Genomic DNA, 19,654 nt, shown 5'->3' with positions numbered 1-19,654 from the left:
GAGACCCGGTCCCTCTCGGGAGGGTAACAAGGGAAAGTGTTCAGTGCAGATCAGTGAGTAAGCACAAGAACGCCCGTGCTTACCTCGCTCCTGGTTACTAAGCACCAGCCCGCCCGTGCTTACCTTGCTCTCGGAGACCCGGTCCCTGTCGGGAGGGTAACAAGGGAAACTGTTCAGTGCAGATCAGCGAGTAAGCACAAGCCTGCCCGTGCTTACCTCGCTCTCACAGTTTAGTAGCCCAGAAGTCTGGATTCATGTCTTCCTTTTAATTAGTGTTATTGTACTGTTGAAGGAGCTCCGGTGGTGTAGTGCCTAAGATATTTGAGTGCTAACCAGAAGGTTGGTGTTTCAAATCCACCAGCCACTCTGCAGAAGAATGACTGGGTAATCTACTTCCGTCAAGATTTACTGCCTTGGAAACCCAAAGGGGGTCATTATGAGTTGGAATTGACTCAATGGCAATGAGTTTTGTTTTTTTTGGATTGTACTGTTTTGGTATGTTGCCTTTCCCTTCACCCAAATCAGTACTTGTCTCTAACCTATCTAGCAATTTTCCCTCCAGTTCCTTCCCATCCCTCTAACCAACAAAGAAAATTTCCTTTCATATGTAAACTTTTCCTTGACTTTTTATAGTCATGGAAAAATACAGTGTTTGTCCTTCTGTGATTGACTTATTTCAGTCAGCATAATGTCCTCTAAGTTCACCCACATTATCAAGTGTTTTGTGGATTCAACATCATTCTTTAGTGTTGCAATAGTTTTCCATTGTGTGTATGTACCATAGTTTGGTTATCCGTTCCTCTGTTGATGGGCACCTAGGTTGTTTCTGTCTCTTTGCTGTTGTGAATAATGCTGTGATGAACATGAGTGTGCATGTATCTATTCATGTCCTGGTTCTCACTTCTTTAGGGTATATACCTAGTAATGAGATTGCTGGGTGAAATAAATGATATTTCTATTTCCAACTTTTTAAGGAATTGCCATACTGTTTTCCACAGTGGTTATATCATTTTACAGTTCCACCGGCAGTGTATGAGAGTTCCAGTCCCTCCACATCCGTGCCAGCATTTGTTGTTTTCTGTCTTGTTGAACTTTGCTGTTAGTGCTGGAGTGAGATGGTATCTCATCGTTTTGGTTTGCATCTCTCTAATGGCTAGTGATCATGAACATTTTTCATACGTTTGTTATTTTTGACTGCTCTGCTTTCTTGGTAAGTCAGGTTCCAACTTCTTTTTATCCTCAGATTCGCTAAAACTTTAAACTGCTGGTAGCTTCTTCCACTCCCTGCCCCCCCCCTTTGTCTTAATTACTACTATGGATTTCTTCTTTATTATTTTTTAAAGCCTTTCTTTTCTGTTGTCTCAGTGGAATCTTGAAGGGATAGAAGATAAATAGGTGTTTTCAGTTTACCATCTTGAAACAAGTTTCTCAAAACTTGACTGTTTATAACTATAGGCAGTTCTCAGATTACAAATGTCCAGTTTTTATACAACCTGTAGTTATGAACTAATCCCTGTAAGGCCTATTATATTAAAAATAAAAGACGCATAACAAATGGGTGCTTCTTTATGATATGCACCAAACCATTATTATTATTAGTGTATTAAAGATGCTTGAGAGTATCTGGAATTGTTTCTTTAATGTTTCATGCATAAAAAGTACACTAACTTTAGAAACCAACTGTACCTAAATGTTTTGACTTAATGTACAAATTTGATCTAAAGACAGACTTAGAAATGGAATAGTTTGTGATCCTGGGACTGCATGTACTTGCACTCAGTTCTTTTTTTAAAAAAAATGTATTTTATTGAAATATAATTTATATACAGTGAAATACACAAAACTAAAGTGACATGGGTCAATGCTTTTTTTTTTTTTTTTTTTGGTGTTCCAAAAAAAAAAGGCCCTCCCCTCTAACCTCTGGCAACCAACAAAGAAAGTTTCCCTCCATATATAAACCTTTCCTTGATCCTCCACATCAACGAACTTATACTATATTTGTCCTTCTGTGACTTATTTCTCTCAGCATAATGTCCTCCAAGTTCATCTGTATTATGCGGTGTTTTGCAAACTCTACATTATTCTTAGTGCTGCATAGCATTCCATTGTGTGTTTGTACCATAGTTTGGTCATCCACTGTTCTGCTGATGGGCACCATAGGTTGTTTCTATCTTTTTGCTGTTGTAAATAGTGCTGCAATGAACATGGGTGTGCATATAACTGTTCTGTCCTGGCTCTCACCTCTCTAGGATGTATACCTGGTAATGGGATTGTTGGGTCAAATGGTATCTCCAATTCCCGCTTTCAGAGGAATCGCCATACTGCTTTCCACGGTGGTTGTATCACTTCACAGTCCCACCAGCAGTGTATGAGAGTCCCAATCTCTCCACATTGCCACAAGCATTTGTTATTTTGTCTTGTTGAACTTTGCCAACAGTACTTGGGTGAGACGGCATCTCAGTGTTGTTTTGATTTGCATCTCTCTGATGGACAATGATTGTGAGCATCTCTTCATGTATTAGCTGGCCACCCAGATATCCTCCTTGGTGAAGTGTCTATTCATGTGTTCTGCCCATTTTTCATTTGGATTGTTAATTCGTTTGCTCTTGAGGTGTTGGAGTTTTCTATAAGTCTTAGAGATAGGTCCCCTGCCAGATAAGTAATTATGGGCAAATATGAATTTGTTGCTATCATTTTTGTCATGTGCTTTTTTGTGGTGTTGATTTCTTTGTTCCATACAATTTTCTATGCTGAGCTCATTTTGTTTATGAATTGTGTTATCACTTCCTTCGTTGCTGTTGTTTTAGTATTTGCTAAATATTTGTCCTGGTCTTCTTTTTTATTTTGATGTGAAGATTTATCATTTTTCTTTGAGGTTTTTCATTTTTTTGTGATGTATAGTCTTCTTCTCAAGTTTAGAACAGTCCATTCTGTCTTGTAGTTGTCTTGACTTCCCTACCATCCAGAAGTTCTGTAACAACAGTTTTTTTCCCTCTTTTTGGTTTGTAGATGTCCTCATTTGTCAATTGATGCCTCTGGTTCCTAGTTTACAGTCTTCTAGGCTTATTTATGTTGGATACTTCCATAGCTGGGTTGGTTTCTGGGTTATATCATCATGTGTGTTAATGGTCATTTGGTTGTTTGCTACTGTTGCTTCTCTGTGCACAGAACTCCCTTTAGCATCTCTTGTAAGGTTGGTCTGCTTTTAATAATTCCTTAATTTCTGCTTATCTACAGATGTCCTTATTTTACCATCATATTTGAGGGACAGTTTTGCTGGGTACCTAATTGTTGATTGGAAATTTTTCTCTTGCAGTGTTTTATATATACCATCCCATTCTCTTCTCACCTGCATGGTTTCTGATGGGAAATCTGAGCTTAGTTTTAATGGTTGCCCCTTGTAGGTAACTTTTTGTTTTTCCCTTGCTGCTTTCAGGATTCTTTCTTTGTCTTTCGTTTTGGTGAGTTTGATGATGCTGTGTCTTGGTGATTTTCTTTTGGGGTCTATCCTGTTTGGGGTTCATTGAACTTCTTGAATGGATATATTCTCATCTTTCAGCATACCAGGAAAATTTTCTTCCAACAAATCTTTGACAATTTTCTCTGTGGTTTTGTCTCTTCCTATTCTGGAATTTCGATTTCATGTAGGTTATTCCTTTTGATGGTATCCCACATGAATGTTAGGCTTTCTTCAATTTGTTTTGATCTTTTTTCTGATTAATCCCTTTCCAAGGAAATATTCAGGTACTTGCCTTCAATCTCACTGATTCTGTCTTTCATTGATTCATTTCTACTCCTTTGCCCATTCAGTCTCCTGTCTATTTCTGAAAATTTAGTAGTAAAATTCTGGATTTCCGTGTGTAGATTTTGTATCATTTCTAATTTTTCATTTATTTTGTCATTTTGTTCTTGTATTTTCTTTCGAAATTGTTGTAGGGTTTTGTCTGAGTTTTCCTTGATTTGCCTCTTAATTTGTTGAAGATACCTAAATATAATTATTTTGAATTCCTTATCAGGGAGTTCTGTGCTGCTTCTTCCTCAGGGATATGTTTTCATTCTGTATCCTGGTCCCTTGTTTCTCCTGCTTTATCTTGCTTCTTTGTGTGGACTGTGATGCTCTGTTGTCTCAGAGGTGTTTTGACGTTTTTTGTTTATATTTTATTGGTGATTGTATGTTGGAGTGACTTGCCCATGATTTTCGTTTTCTTTGTTTTGTTTATATGTTATCTACTTAAGCAGGGTACTGTGCTGTGCTTCTCTCTGTTCACTAGTTGACAGCACTTATACACTCACCACCTGTCTCCTTTCCTGTTGTCAGCCTCTCGCACGTCCCTGCCGTCCTTCACAAACAGAGCCTGTTCTTAGGCTCCTGGAATCTGAATGAGAATGCTGTCATTTTAAAATCCAAAATGGCTGCTGCATGTAAACAGTCAAAATGGCTGTGGCCTCCAGACAGCAGAAAGTCCACAGCTCAGGTTGTCTCCCTCCTTGCTGTTTTCCTTCCTAGTCGTAGTCCACCAGCACAGTCATCCCTGCAGCCCTTGGTGACCAGGGATGATCTTTAGGTCAATTCTCGGGCCCCAACACCACTTGGAAATAGTCAGGCTGTCGGTCCCATCAGAGTAGCTGACAGTCTGTAGCTCCGACCTCTCTGTACTCACTGTTTTCGTTCAGGTTTTTCCATTAGTTGGTGCCTAATCCACTTCTGTATAGTTCCTGTCAAAGCTCAGGGCTCCAGAATTATCTTCTGTATCTCTGTCAATTGTATTTTCTTTTCTTTGTTGAAGAGGGCCTGTGTCGCTTGTCTGTCCGTTCCTCTATCTTCTTGAGTTGAGTTCTTATGTTAATATATTTATTGCCTTTACTTCCTCTAAATGTTAACATTTTATTTATTGTTAGTCCAAAACAGTGTAGTGCATCTGAATGTATTCTTTTGATTAGTTTTGATAAGTGTTCAATTTCTGTTGATGCTTAGCAGGCATGTATTGTTAACTCTTGAATATAAAACTTAAGTGACCAAGAGTAGAAAGATTTGTAGTGGAGTCTGTACTGTGTATTGTGGCTGAAACCACTTCTCTGTCTTTGAGCTGTTACAACCAGCCTCCCTACAAGTAACCATGCTGGAACTCCACTTTCCAGTGGCAAGCATGGCATGGTAGTTAAGGTTTTGTGTCAACTTGGCTGGGCCTGGTTTTGAGTGGCTGGGCAGCTGTATGTAGTTACTCCCCATGAAGAGACTGGCAATCAACTCCATGGTTGGAGCAGCTGAGTAGCTGCTTTAGGAATATGGTCTGTTTCCAGTATATAAGAAGAAGTTTTGAGAAAGGTCTCTGCAGCTATTTGGCATGCTTCGATCCTGCATGTAGTTGAATCTTCATTTAGTAGCCTGTCATGCTTCCTGCTGATCTTGGGACTATCTCTGGACTTGAACTAGTGTTCTGCCATATGTTTTGGTAATATTGGGACTGTGCCATTTTATTTGTTAACTTTGGGCTTGTTAACCTCAGCAGCTAGCAGCTGTCTGAGTGAAGATACACCTCTAGCTCCAGTGGGCCAGGAGCAAGAGGCAGAGCTGAAGCCCAAGGTTGACGGGCTTTCAACCAGCCCCTAGAGCTGGCACTTTGAACTGGGACTTCTAGTCTTGTAAACAATAAGAGAATAAACTCCTGTTTGTTAAAGCCATTTACTGGTGGTGTTTCTGTCAGAGAAGCACTAGGTAACCCAAACACATGACTCCTCTTCACTGTCCTATTTCCGTTTCTTCTAGTTGACAGTGGCATGTTGTGGTAAGCAGCGTGAGCAATGTGGTATAGTGGGTAAAAAGCTTGGGCCATATATAGTCACACTCACCTCTGTCCAAATCTTGTTGTTCTGTCTTTGTAAACTTTATCAGGCAACTTATTTCAGCCTCATTTTCTCCATCTATAAAATAGGCATGATATCTAAGCTATTGTGAGTATTAAAGGTTATGCAGGAGATAGTATGATACATAGTGGTAATCAACAGATTTTTTTTTTTCCCCAGCCTGGTTTTCATCTTCCCTAACTATATCTTTCTTCTTTTAATAAATGACCCTAGTTTGGTGATTGAAGAGTTACCAGAAATTTTATTAAATCAGTTGTCTTGCTTCTCTTCTCATCACTTTGCTCTTGGTTCCCTCCCTTTTTCATTTACCCCCACCACCACCCACACCCTTCCTTGAAATTATACCTAAATATCTGGCTGTTATTTCTTTTCCATATTTACTGCTGTAGCACTTTAAGTATTGAGATACTAGAATCCCTAAAATTGAATAAAGTTTATTTCTCATTTTAAACTGGAAAAAAATTGTTTAGAGGCATTTTGGGTGAAAGTGCTATGTACTGATAGAATCCATCATCAGACTTTAATTTTATCCCTGGGGAGTAGAAGTAGGTAGAATTAAAAATTTACACAAGCCAAAACAAAAATTCAGTGCTGGATTTCTGTTTTTTACATTTCCTAACAATATGGATTATTTGCATTAAACTTAAATAGCACAACTTATTTAAGATTCATTTTTACTCATTCTTGTTCTAAAATCACAAATTCCATTTGACAATGTGCTAGCACAGAATTATATTTTTAAACTTAGAAAACCACACTCCCAAACTGTGCCAAAAGTAAAAACTTCTTGCATCAAAAATAGTTTTTTCTTAAACTGACACGATCAGTTGCGTTTAGAACATTAAAGCTACGGTGAATCAAGAAATATTCAATCAATTTTACATTATAGGAGTTACTCTCAGTATTGATATGAAAAGTGAGGGAAAAGGAAAAGTAGGACTTTATTTGGCATTCCTTGGTATTTTCTCTTTGGGTGTTCCTGGAGGTCCAGTACGCCAGTGACATTATTTAGGTGTTAATCATTCTACTTTTGCTTTTATAATCAGTTTTTCAAGGTGGTTTAGAGTTGGTTGTGGTGGTTTGTGGTATCTCTGAATTTCTGTGATTAGCCCAGGTTTTTGTGTGAAAGCAGTAGCGTGGTGATTATGTTTGTGTGTCAACTTGACTAGGCCTGGTTGAGTGGCTGGGCAGCTGGATGTGGTATTCCCCATGATGAGACTGGTAATCAACTCCATGGTGGAATCTACTATGAGCAGCTGAAATAGCTGCCTTTGGGTATGTGGTCTGCTTCCTGTATATAAGGAGAAGCTTTAGGAATGGTCTCTAGCCTGTGGCACGCTTGGACCCTGCATGTAGCCGTGTTGTTGCTCAGCAGCTTGCTATGCTCTGCTGGCCTTGGGACTTAAAATGGACTTAAGTTAATGGCCTGCTGTGTGGTTTGGTAATATCGGGACTGTGCCTTTTTACTTGTCAACCTTGAGGCTTCTCAGCCTCAGCAGCCAGCAGCTGTCTGAGTGAAGAAACGCCTCTAGCTCCAGTGGGCCAGGAGCAGGAGGCAGAGCTGGACTCCAAGGTTGAGGGGCTTTCATCCAGCCCCTAGAGCTTGGCACTTTGAACTTGAACTTAAAGCCTATGAATTGTAAAAATAAACTCCTGTTTGTTAAGGCCATCCCATTTGTGGTACGTTTCCTGTCAGAGTGGCACTAGGTACCCAGAACAAATAGTGTTAGTGTAGAGATAATGACAGACAAATCATTTTGTATTGGATCCCAGTTGTTTGCATGTTTTAGTCCTAGTGCTGTAGTAATGTCAGTTAACTACATGTTGGCTGTCTTAATCAGTCATTGCACTGTAAATCACATGGATATGTGTAGGTGTGCCAGGTGTCAAAATTGTCTTATAGTTGAATGATTTGGCCAGAATACTTTGTACATAATTGTTTGGTGCTTGTATAGTTGTCTTGCTGTTCTACTTCACTGACCACATAATTGGTTCATAATGGACCATGACAAATGTGATTCAGGTGAGTCAGCAATATGCAATCTAGGTTGCTGATGTGTGATGGTCATTATAGATCTGGGGCTTCTGGTAGCCATCATGAAGGAGAACATTTCTTGAGGTTGTAGCCCACATTGAGGAAAGATGAGTAAAGCTATGAAAGTTTTCCTATTTTTTGAGCTTGTGGTTGTTGCCATTCGTGAAGCATGTGCATTTCCTGACATTTTTGTTTTGTGAACCAGTGATTTGTTCTTTTGGTTTAAGTCAATTTGTGTTGGGTTTCACTTGCAGTTGAAAATTTCCTAACTAATAAGATCGTCATTATATGATATATAACATAACCTATTTGGTAATATAAACTTTGCTTTTCTATGTTTATTATATGGTGTAAGAGATTCCTGATTTTTCAGTACTTTCCATTAATTTGGAAGCTGGGATGAGGCAAACTTAGTAGGAATGGGGTAGAGTTCAGGGAGCCTTTTAAAATCTAAGATTTAATTGACTTCCTGTTATCTTGGGGAGCTCTGTTCCATTTTGTTGTCAGAGGTTGTGGTAGAGAATGGATACAATATCTGACATCTCTAATTAGAATTTGAAAACAGTAGGATATGAAGGTAGTATGTAAACAGTGTATCTGTCTCAGTCAGGTAAGAGATGCTAAGTTTTGCCATCTACTGTTAGAATTTTACTCCAAATGACCTAACTGCCTCATTTAGATATTTTTTGTATGTATGTATATGTGTATTTGTTTTGGAGATGTACTCTCTCTCTGAAGAATAAGTTGTGTTGGGGAAAATGTGAAATATGGATGTCTTAGTCAGCTCTTGTTAGATTATGCTATGTTAATAATAACTCCATTGGAGTCCCAAGGTGGTGCCAGTGGTTAACACACTGGGCTACTAATGAAAAGGTTGGCAGTTTGAGTCCACTCAGAGACACCGCAGAAGGGAAGGCCTGTTATTTACATTCATTGAAAACTCTACGGCGCGTAATTGTACTATGAAACATACAGGGTTGCTGTGAGTCAGGACTTTACGTCGATCATAACATTCTACTTTAAATATTCAGAATACATCTTTCTAAAAATAAGAACATTTTCTTACATTGCAGAAATAACATCATACCTAACAATTTAAGTAATGATTCCTTAATATCATCTAATACCGTCTGTATTTTGATTCCTTTAATTGTCCAAAAATGTCCTTGTTTTGGTTACTTAGTGTTGTTCTGACAGGAATATACCACAAATGGGATGGCTTTAACAAACAGGACTTTATTCTGTTATAGTTTTGGAGGCTTTAAGTCTGAGTTCAAAGTGCCAGGCTGTAGGGGCTGGGTGAAACCCCTCAACCTCAGGCTTCAGCTCTGCCTCCTGTTCCCGGCCCATTGAAGCTGGAGGCTTTTCTTTACTCAGCTGCTGGCTGCTGAGGATGAAAGCCCAAGGTTGACAAGTAAAAAGGCACAGTCCTGATGTTACCAAACCACACGGCAGGCCATTAATTAAAGTCCATTGAAAGTCCCAAGGTCGGCAGAGAATGGCAGGCTGCTGGACAACAACTCAGCTACATGCAGGGTTTAAGCGTGTCATGAGCTAAAGACAGTTCCTGAAGGCTTCTCCTTATATACAGGAAGCAGACCATATCACTAAGGCATGTACTCAGCTGCTTATCATAGATTCCACCATGGAGTTGATTACCAGTCTCATCATGGGGAATATTACATCCAGCTGAGAATTCAGCCACTCATCCAGGCCCAGCCAAGTTGACACACAAACTTAACCACCACAATTCCACCCCTTGTCAATTTGGCACCTATACAGATCTCCTTCACTGGGTGGTTCCAGTCTCCTAGTTCCTGATTGGTGACCTCACCCCATTGGTCTCACAGGCCCCGTTCCTCTCCTTCTTGGGCATGGTACCCCTGCCTCCTCACTCTTGGGCAGAAGCTATGGCTCCATCCCACTGGCTTACATGAACGAGCAGCCCCACATTCTAGAACTAAGTTGGTGAAGATCTGACTGTTTGAAACCTAGGGGGCTGTGGTGGTTCTGCCCCTAAAGGCCATGGTCCTACCCTTTGAGGCAGAGGCAGCTCTGCTTCCCATTTCTTTGGTCTATCTGATTCTGCTGATTAATGCTGAAGGCAAGCCACTCCACAGGAAATCCTCCTGCATAAAAAGCACTCAGCTTTTTTGCTCCATGTGCCGGCCAAACTGCTACTCCGTTTCATGCCAGTCTCTTCTACCAGGTAATGCTCAAAGGTAACCCACTCTGCCAGGAAGCTGCCTACCCAAAGGCATCCACCTTTCTCCTCCATGGGTTGGAAAGCCTGTCACTGTCTCATGACGGTCTCTGGTCTCTGCTCCTCTGTCCCTCATGCCAGTCTCTCAGCTCTGCTCCTGTTGTCGCTCATGCCACATACCTGGGGTCCCTCTGCCAGTGTTTCAGTGCAGGGATCTCATATCAAGGACATACTCCACTCTTGTTTCTGCATTTTAGGTATCTGTCAGAGCAGCACCCCACTTTCTTAGTGCATTTTGTTTTGGTTACCTAGTGCTGCTCTGAAAGGAATATACCACCAGTGGGATGGCTTGAACAAACAGGAGTTTATTCTCTTACAGTTTTGGAGGCTTTAAGTCTGAGTTCAAAGTGCTAGGCTCTAGGGGCTGGGTGAAAGCCCTTTAGCCTTGGGCTTCAGCTCTGCCTCCTGCTCCTGGCCCACTGAAGCTGGAGGCTTTTCTTCACTCAGACAGCTGCTGGCTGCTGAGACTGACAAGCTGAAGGTTGACAAGTAAAAAGGCACAGTCCCGATATTACCAAACCACATGGTGGGCTGTTAATTCAAGTCCATTGAAAGTCCCAAGATTGGCAGAGCATGGCAGGCTGCTGAACAATGATTTGGTTACATGTAGGATTGAAGCATGCCGTAAGCTAGAGACAGTTCCCCAAGGCTTCTCCTTATATACAGGAAGCAGACCACATTCCTAAGGTAGCTACTCCGCAACTAACAGTAGATTCCACCGTGGAGTTGATTACCAGTCTCATCATGGGAAATAACTACCACCAGCTGCCCAGCCACTCACCCAGGCCCAGCCAAGTTGACACACAAACTTAACTACCACAGGCCTTTATAGATGATTTATTCAAAACAATTCAGTCCAGAAGCACTCATTCATTGTATCCTATTATTTCTTAAATCTGTTAAAATCCCAAACAGTCTTGTTTTCTGTGGCACTGATTTGTTGCAGAGAATTAGTGTCTGGTACAAGTAGGTAAGGAGCTCTGGTAGCGTAGTGTCTAAAGCACTTGACTGCTAACCAGATGGCTGGTGGTTCAAACCCACCGGCCACTCCACGGAAGGAGAATGGGGCAATCTACTTCCGTAATGATTCTGCCTCGGAAATCCAAGGAGGGGTTGCTATGAGTTGGGTCCAACTCGACTGCACATGACAACAACAAGAAGTAGGTATAACATAGATAAAATACTGAAGGTGTTTTTTCTTTAGTATTGAGTGGGAAGCAGAGATTTCAGTTACTTTGAAATATTCGTGATGACCAAAAATCAATCAAAATAGAAGAGCCTTCTTATTCTTGGCAACCATTGATAACATTATTTTCTAGGACTATATCTTTTTCCTCTTTCTGGAAGATTCATTTTACTCTCAACTGCAACCAGTTATTCCTTTACAAGTTTGTATGAAAGTCTTCCAAACTTTTCATCCTCAGCCAAAATCCTCTCAAATATTCTGATGGTCCCTGAATATTGCAGAAGTCTTTCTCTATCTCACTTTCTTTTACAGTCTTAATCTAGCACTTTCTGCCCTTTCTCTGTATATCTTAAGCCCCAATTGGTGTATTTTATATAAGTTCTGGTATTTTCCTAAATAAAGCCGCTTGCAGTTCAGGTACTTACTGAATAGTTTTTGCAAAGCAGTGCAAACGTCTTGAAGTCTAATTTTTGACACCTCTCCACTTTTCACCACTTTTCTTCTTTAGGAATGAATAGTGTTACTTCTGCTGTCTGCATGCATAGCTTTCTCACACAGTGCTCATTCATTTGCAGAGTTCAAGTTTTTATATCCTTTTCAGAACAATCAAATAATCAACCCTCTGGAATATTCCAAACAAAAGTCGTTTGAGATTGAACTTATAAATCTCTCTTGATTGTGTTGGTCTTCTGATGGGAGAAAGAGGGAGGGCTTTGTGCATGGGCTATGATCAGGGGAGGTGCATACTTTCTTCCAGTAAAATAAAAATGTAGAAGAATCCAAAATTAAACTTATTCTCTCATTCTCACTCCTCCAATTTTGTTAACAGATATACTTTAATTTTTTATGAATGGGATTGTAAATGAGATATAATGGGATGATAGCATAAATCTGGCTAAAGCACTTGACTGCTAACCAGAAGGCTGGCGGTTCAAACCCACCAGTCACTCCTCGGAAGGAAGGTTGGGCAATCCTACTTCCGTAGTGATACTGCCTTGGAAACCCAAGGAGGGGTCGCTATGAGTCGGGGCCGACTCGACGGCACATAACAACAACAACAACAAAGAGTTGAAAAAGTCATTGTACTTTTTCATTTTCTTCATCTGTAAGATAAGATTGAACTATCTAATATATAGATGACTTTTCTGTTCAATGAATTTGAGATTTTCTTTTTATTTTGTACTTTTTAAAAGTAAATTTTATTTATTTTTTTTTTGTAGAGCATAGTTACCAGTAGGTTAGATTTTACAGGGGACCTGGAGACTTGGTTTCCAAGTTTTTCTTTTTTGAGGATGTATGGCAGTTACAAGTTGCTAACTTCCCACTGTCATTATTGTCATCATCAGTATCACATTTGTTCTTCACATTAACTATATGAAATTAGTATTATCATTTCCATTTTAAGGGTGAGGAACCTGAGGCTCTGAACAGTTAAATAGATTATGTAAGGTTATAGGAGCTCTGGTGGCGTAGTGCTTAAGGGACTTGACTGCTAACCAGAAGGCTGACAGTTCAAACCTACCAGCCACTCCTTGGAAGGAAGGTTGGGCAATCTATTTCTGTAGTGATGTTATTGTTGTTACTTGCCGTTGAGTCAGATCCAACTCATAGCGACCACTCCTTGGGTTTCCAAGGCAGTATCTACTTCTGTAGTGATGTTGTTGTTAGGTGCCATCGAGTCGGACCTGACTCATAGCAAGCCCTCCTTGGGTTTCCAAGGCAGTATCACTACAGATAGTAGATTGCCCAACTTTCCTTCTGAGGAGTGGCTGGTGGGTTTGAACCGCCATCCTTCTGGTTAGCAGTCAAGTGCCGTAGGCACTATGCTATCAGAGCTCCCTCTGTAGTGATACCCAAGGAGGGGTCGCAATGAGTCAGGTCTGATTCGAGGGCACATGATAACAACAACAGTTTTTTTTCGTAAAGATTCTAATTTAATTAGTCTGATATTTTAAAAGTTCTCAGGAGATTCTTCTAATGTACAGCTCATATTGAGAACTGCTACTCCAGAGAATACTTGAAAGAAGGCTTGGAGACAATGGAATATGGTTTCTACTTCCTTCCCTCCTGTTTCCTTCTTATTTTTGCCAAGAGTCAGACTCTATTGCTCTTTAAAGCACCCACCACTGCTACTCCCTAAGTAAGTAAATGAAATGGTGAGAAGGATTGCTGGAGGGTAGGATTAGTTCTATGCATTTATTTTGTTTTAGCCCTAGCAAATAATTAAGCTTGTTCAGTGTCCTGTTAATTCTCTTATACACTCCGACTTATTTGCAGAGATATTTCTGGGAATTCAAATTTTATTTGACTGTCATCTTATTCCCATAGCAAAAACTTTTCTGTGCTCTTTAAGATTTTTTTTTTTTCTTTTTGTTGAATAGATTCCTATTTCAGAAAATAGTATGTTATCTTTCTTTAGAGAAGAACTTTAGTCAAAACATTTTACTGGGAAGAGTATGCATTTTTTCCTCAAGTGACAAATATTTGTTTTATCTATTGTTTAGTTTCCTGTTAAGTAATGTGGTGTGTATGTGCATATTCAGTTAAGTTCTGATGTCATGTTGAAGCCCATTGGTGTACAGATTCAGCCAATTAAATGCTTCCTAGAATCCAAGTAGGAAAGATATATAGTTCTGGAATAACAGGAAACTTCATGTTTTTAACATCCTGTTATTCTGGGTTTTGTGACTCGCTGCGTCACCACAATGAAGGTTAGTAGAAATTTATATATGTTTTTTTTTTAATATAATACCATGACTTTGAATTTTCCAAGCCTTTAGATTTAGAATTTTAGAGCTGAAAGAGACGTGTAGGTCACCTACTTCAGTATTTTACAATTAAGGGAATTTTTATATATTACATGCATGGAAGTAGAGGCCAAGTAAGGTTAATATTTTTCATTCTTTTAAAAAAATGCATTTAACCTATGTTTGTCATTTAAAAAAAAAGTAGATAAATATCAGCTTAAGTAATGCTCTTATTTGAGTTGGAATTTTTCCTTAATAATAGATATTACAACAAATGAATTAAATTCTGTATCATAAGCTGACTCTAGAGACTATCTGTTTTATAAGGGTAGTTCTTTTTACAGGAAGGATCTATCTTAGCAAATCAGTTAATTATATTTTGTGCTTCATCTGTATTAGATATATAGTATTGGTAAATGTAATAGAATGCTTAGATACAGTCATAGCTTTTTACAGTTTTATGGCTGTATTTTCTCTTGAAATTTTAAAAAGTGAACTGTTTTTCAGCTCCTTTTTTGACTCTCTTAGTGGTTTGATGGCCTTTTTCTTGAGGTGGTTTTCAACTTCTGAACTTCATTTTTTGTTTATTCATGCTTAAATACATTGAAAACATACTTCATGTCTATTTTTACTCATTTCAGAAATTACAGACAGAAGATTATTAACTTAAAATGATTTTTTGAATAAGACAGCAATGATACTCAAATTTGGAATAGCTTTTCTTTTTGTGAATTTTACTTAGAGTACAGTTGTGGCATCCACAGGATGGATTGGTTTATTTATTCAACAAAATTTAGATTTTTTACTGTGTGCAGTCATAGGTGTTGGGAGATGCAGTGTGGTAAATAAGACTTGTTTACTGCTTTTGTATCTGTGATGGAATACAGACATTGAACATAAAAGTGTAATTGTGATAAATCTGTTAGGGGGACCTAGCCTCCTCTGGTGGGGAAAACAAGACTATCAAGGAAGTGCTTTCTCAGGAAGTAAGATGAGTAAGAGGCCAGACAGTGCATGGGGGAGGGCCAGGGAAGTCAGGAAGAGAAGGAAGGAGGAGTTACTGGCAAGATCTATTTAAGAGGTGTGATAAATTAAAGGAATAGAAAAAAGGTTATGGTAGAGCACAGAATGACAGGGAGAGAGGTAATACACAAATCTGGAGAAGCCAGGGATGAGATTATCAAAGCTTTGTAAGGTTAAATGAAATATTTTGGGTTTTTAGAACAATTCCTGGGTCAAAAGGAGGTCGAAGAAATTCAGAATGATGGAAACCAGCAAACTGATTACTAGCGTTGAAATGGCCTGTCATTTTACCTTTTCTGTAAATAGAAAAGAAAATCTGTACTGTGTCTGTGGCCTGCCTCTGCCGTTATCTAAAGAGAAAAAAGGATTGCTAAACTTTACCACTGAGCATTTATTGGGTGTGGTTCAAACCCACCAGCTGCTCTGTAGGAGGAAGATGAGGCAGTCTACTTCTATAAAGATGGGCAGCGTTAGAAACCCAGTGGGGGTCGCTATGAGGCGAAATCCACTCAGTGGCAGAGCATTTGGTTTGTTAGTGGCACACTGGCTTCATAATCTGTAAAAAAAGTTCATGCCTCAGGATATAAAGATGGGTGGGGCAGAGGTGGGTAGTTGGTGGTTAGGAAACTGATGTGTAAGGCCAAGGGATTAAAGTGTACATAAAAAAGGCATTTCTGGACTTCATTATCACGACTATGAAGCTCAGCTCACTCAGTGTCACTTTGTCAGATTGTGCTTCATTTTAGTAATTTTCGATTGATAATCCTAAACACATGGATCCTCACATTGTGAGACAGCTTAATGTATCCTACACCTGATGTAAGACTCCACTAATTCTGCTTAATTTTTCCTTTCAGACGTTTGATGCAAATGATTTGTATCAGGGGCAGAATTTTAACAAGGTCCTCAGTTCCTTAGTGACTCTAAATAAAGTAACAGCAGGTAAGCCTTTGTTTTTTTATTGAATTTGAGGCGGTGGGAAGATAAAAAGGGAGAATACCTTTAGTTTTCTATTACCAAGGCAAACTAATCATTATTGAATTAAAAAATAAGCTTTTACTGCAGTAAATTTTTTATTGTTGTTATCATTATTTCCCCTCTCCCTTATTAGAACGAAATCTTTCTCTTGAGGTCCTGTGATGGATAGCAGGTGTTTCACTTTCTGTAGGCATAGAGATGTCTCACCTAAAAGATGTAGCAGAAAAGCAGTGCTCTGTCCACATGGGAAGAATCATGGGTCATCTTAGAACTAGACACACCTTTCCGTGAGTTTTTATGCTAATTAAGAATTTGTATCCGGTGAGCATTGTTTTTGAGATGAGATCATGACATAAGGTGTCCAGTGAATTGGCTTTGTAATAACTTACCTGTTCAAGGTTTTCCTGAGACCAATGAGGGCATCTAAGGTATTGTGGTTTGAAATGTTTTACAGCGCCAATTATTGCCTGAATGGAGAGGAGTAGGGGTTAGAGATGGGGAGAGACCCATTTTGACCCTCTCCAGAGGCTGTAAGAGGTGATGAGTTTTTTCTGTAGTTATCAGCTACATTGAAACTCTGAGAGAAATGCTTAGCTGTTTCTGTGGAGCCCCTGATGAATTGTATTTTGGATGCTTATGAATCCAAAAGGATTTCTAATAGCTTTTTTATTTCAAAGTTTTTTTTTTTCTTTTTTTACCTTCATAGATTTTAAATTTCAGATTTGTGAAAGAAACTTAGAGAATTTAATGCATCTTTTAGAGCAGAAAACTCTTAAGTTTTGATAATAATCTTTTCTCAGTTTCATCTTGGCCCTTCAGATAAAATTACTTTTGAGTTACAATCCCTAGCTCTGGGAATCCTTCTCTGTGGGGTATCGACTGTGATTAGTGCCATCTTACAACACACATTTTGCTTTAGATTGCTGTCAAAGAGCTATACTACTGCCTGTATAGTAGCTGGGTGAGATGTAGTCAAAGGGAAATGCCTGCTGCTTCCCATTATTGAAGAACAGGAAGTGAGGCCATGCTCAGTGTAGAAAACCATCTGGAGTTTAGCTGCAGTCTCAGAATATGCTTTCAGAGCAGACTGTCACTTCCCTTGACTTCCCAAGCAGATATTTGGACATGACTTAAGTTTTTACAGCTTGACTTTCTAAGGTTTAACACTAAAATTCTCATAGACCTATTTAGATGAAAATATCTAGAAAATACCATTAAATTAGAAACTATATAAGCTAGTGATAGAAAAATCTTGAGGGTCTAAATCTGAGAGAAAGGGATAGAGAAGAATGATTAAATATTTAAAGTGAAGGTTCACAAAGGTAAATACAAATAATTAAAATCATCACATTGTTTAATCATGCTTTGCAAATGACTGTGGCATTTTATAAAGGTAATCAGATAATGAGGCTGCTCTCTGTATCTCTACATTGTGAAAACTATATCTTTAATATGAACGAACAGATAATAAGGAAGAAAATCAGTTGCATGAAGATATGGGTGTTACAGAAATGGAAATGTATTTTTGTAGTAGAACACATTAGAATTCATTTCAAAAATAGATTAGATCATGCATGGAGTGGTGCATGTTTACATTTCATAACCACATGTCTTATCTCTCTAAAACCTACTTTAATATAACTGTATGCTTAAAAGTTTTAAATGAGATACCATTAATGTAGATCTCTGGCAGAAAGGAATAAGAATAGTATAGATAAATAAATCTACAGATTCTTAATTTGAGCTCTTTGTTCCCATTGAATACCTCTCTGGAGGTGTTCGTAGGTAGAACACATGACAAATTTGAACTTCACCTTAGATGCTTTCCCTGCCTACATTTTAAATGGAGATGCTAATTATTAAAAGCAGTGGTCAGAAGAGAATAGTAAGAAAGAATAATGAGGAAAGTTTTAATTACTAAACTAGGCAGTATCTTGAATAATTAAGGTTTAAATACTATAATTTATAATTAAATAACAGGGACTAAAGCCAGCATGAAATATTTCTTGGGCACATATAGCCGTCTTACGTAAAACTATTTCTTATATATTCATAAATCATTATATACATATTAGTAGTAAAATATGTAGCATTGTTCCTTACAAAGATATATTTTGAAGTTATAAAAAATAGACTTGGTATTTTCCCCCTCAGCTCTTAAACAGTGTGAATGATCCCTCTCAGATTGAAATAATATTTTGCTTTTATATTTGTTTGTTTCTTGCTCTTGATTTTAATTTTTGCTGTGTGCTGAAAATGTCTTTATTTTTTAAAATGTCCACTCCAAATGACTGATTTAACAATTACACCTATCGCTTCCAGGGTTGTTACAGGCCTTCCTAAGAAAATTCTGTTATCAGTGTTCCTCTGCTTCTGTCATTCAAAAATCCATTGTGTTCTCCAAGTGTTTAGATGACTATTGCCTTTTAATTGTGCAAGAGAAAGACTGGTAATGGGGAAATAAGGAGTGTTCTTAGGGTACATTTATTGTACTCAAAAAATTCCCTTGAAAGCTAGCATCAGTAGAGAAGCATGGAGATATTGTCATTGTGGGCAGAATCTTTATGAAATGTTCTTTTGTAGCTGGTTTTATGCTCAGGATTATAAAAAGCTGGTTTAAATCACATAGACACTGTCTTTATGAAGGAGAAAATAATGAAATGAGATTACTTGCATACCTAAGCAGGACCTTTGAATTGTAGAAAGCCTTTTAGAGATGACCTGATAGCAATTAAAGACAACAACAACAAGGATATCAAGATTGTTTTAAAACAGAGTTCTGGAGCATAGAGTTCCCAGGAGGCAACATAAAAGAGAAGTAAGAAGAGGTGACTAGGGAGTACATACATATTCTCTCTATATATGGCAGCCCCTACTCAGTTCTGGGCCATTTGAACTATAACAGGGAATATAGACCCAGTGTTGCTGTATTTCCAGAAAGCTAGAAATTGCTTTCTTTTCTGTGAAATCATCAGACTTGTAAATGTTAATGACTAATTAAAAATTTCATAAGATACTGTATGAGCCCATTCAAATATATCAGCTAGAAAAATCTTACATGGAGATAATCAGTTTCAAAATGTTTTTATAGGAAATGCTCTATGTCACTTTAGGAAATTGCCAGGGACATGTGTCTTAGAACAGTAATTTCCCTAGAAAACTTTTTTTCACAGCCTTTTTTTTTAACTTGAATTAATTCTAAGAAATAAGTTGCCAGCATTTACTTATTGGTTGGCCTGAGTGGAACGTCTGCTTGTAAAGGGAATTCAGAGAGAGGAGAGCAAAGCCCTTTAATATCTTTTTACTTTGATCTTTTCAACAACATTGTGAGGTAAGTTGTTGCTATTATGTGCCATCGAGTCGGACCCAACTCAGAGTGATTCCTCCTTGGGTTTCTGAGACAGTATCACTACGGAAGTAGATTGCCCAACCTTCCTTCCAAGGAGTGGCTGGTGGCTTTGAACCTCCAGCCTTCTGGTTAGTAGTCAGTTGCCTTAGGCACTATACTACCAGAGTAGAACTTGTTATTTTGAGGAAGTAATACTCAAAGGGGTCTG

General features: G+C 38.6%; 1 protein-coding gene across 1 annotated transcript in view; it reads left to right on the top strand.

Annotated features, from left to right (window-relative positions):
- Positions 1 to 19,654, top strand: part of ARHGEF7 (Rho guanine nucleotide exchange factor 7) — a 277,670-nt gene that overhangs the window by 137,661 nt on the left and 120,355 nt on the right. Inside the window, exon 3 of the mRNA XM_007942392.2 lies at positions 15,977 to 16,061. Coding sequence (XP_007940583.2) covers positions 15,977 to 16,061 — 85 coding nt within the window. The remainder of the gene's footprint in view (positions 1 to 15,976; positions 16,062 to 19,654) is intronic.

Source organism: Orycteropus afer, unplaced genomic scaffold (genome assembly GCF_000298275.1).
Source record: "Orycteropus afer afer isolate SDZICR_OR568_19922 unplaced genomic scaffold, OryAfe1.0 scaffold00089, whole genome shotgun sequence".
Classification (NCBI taxonomy): Eukaryota; Metazoa; Chordata; class Mammalia; order Tubulidentata; family Orycteropodidae; genus Orycteropus; species Orycteropus afer.
Note: the sequence above shows the minus strand (reverse complement) of the source record. Positions and strands in the feature narration are given on the sequence as shown.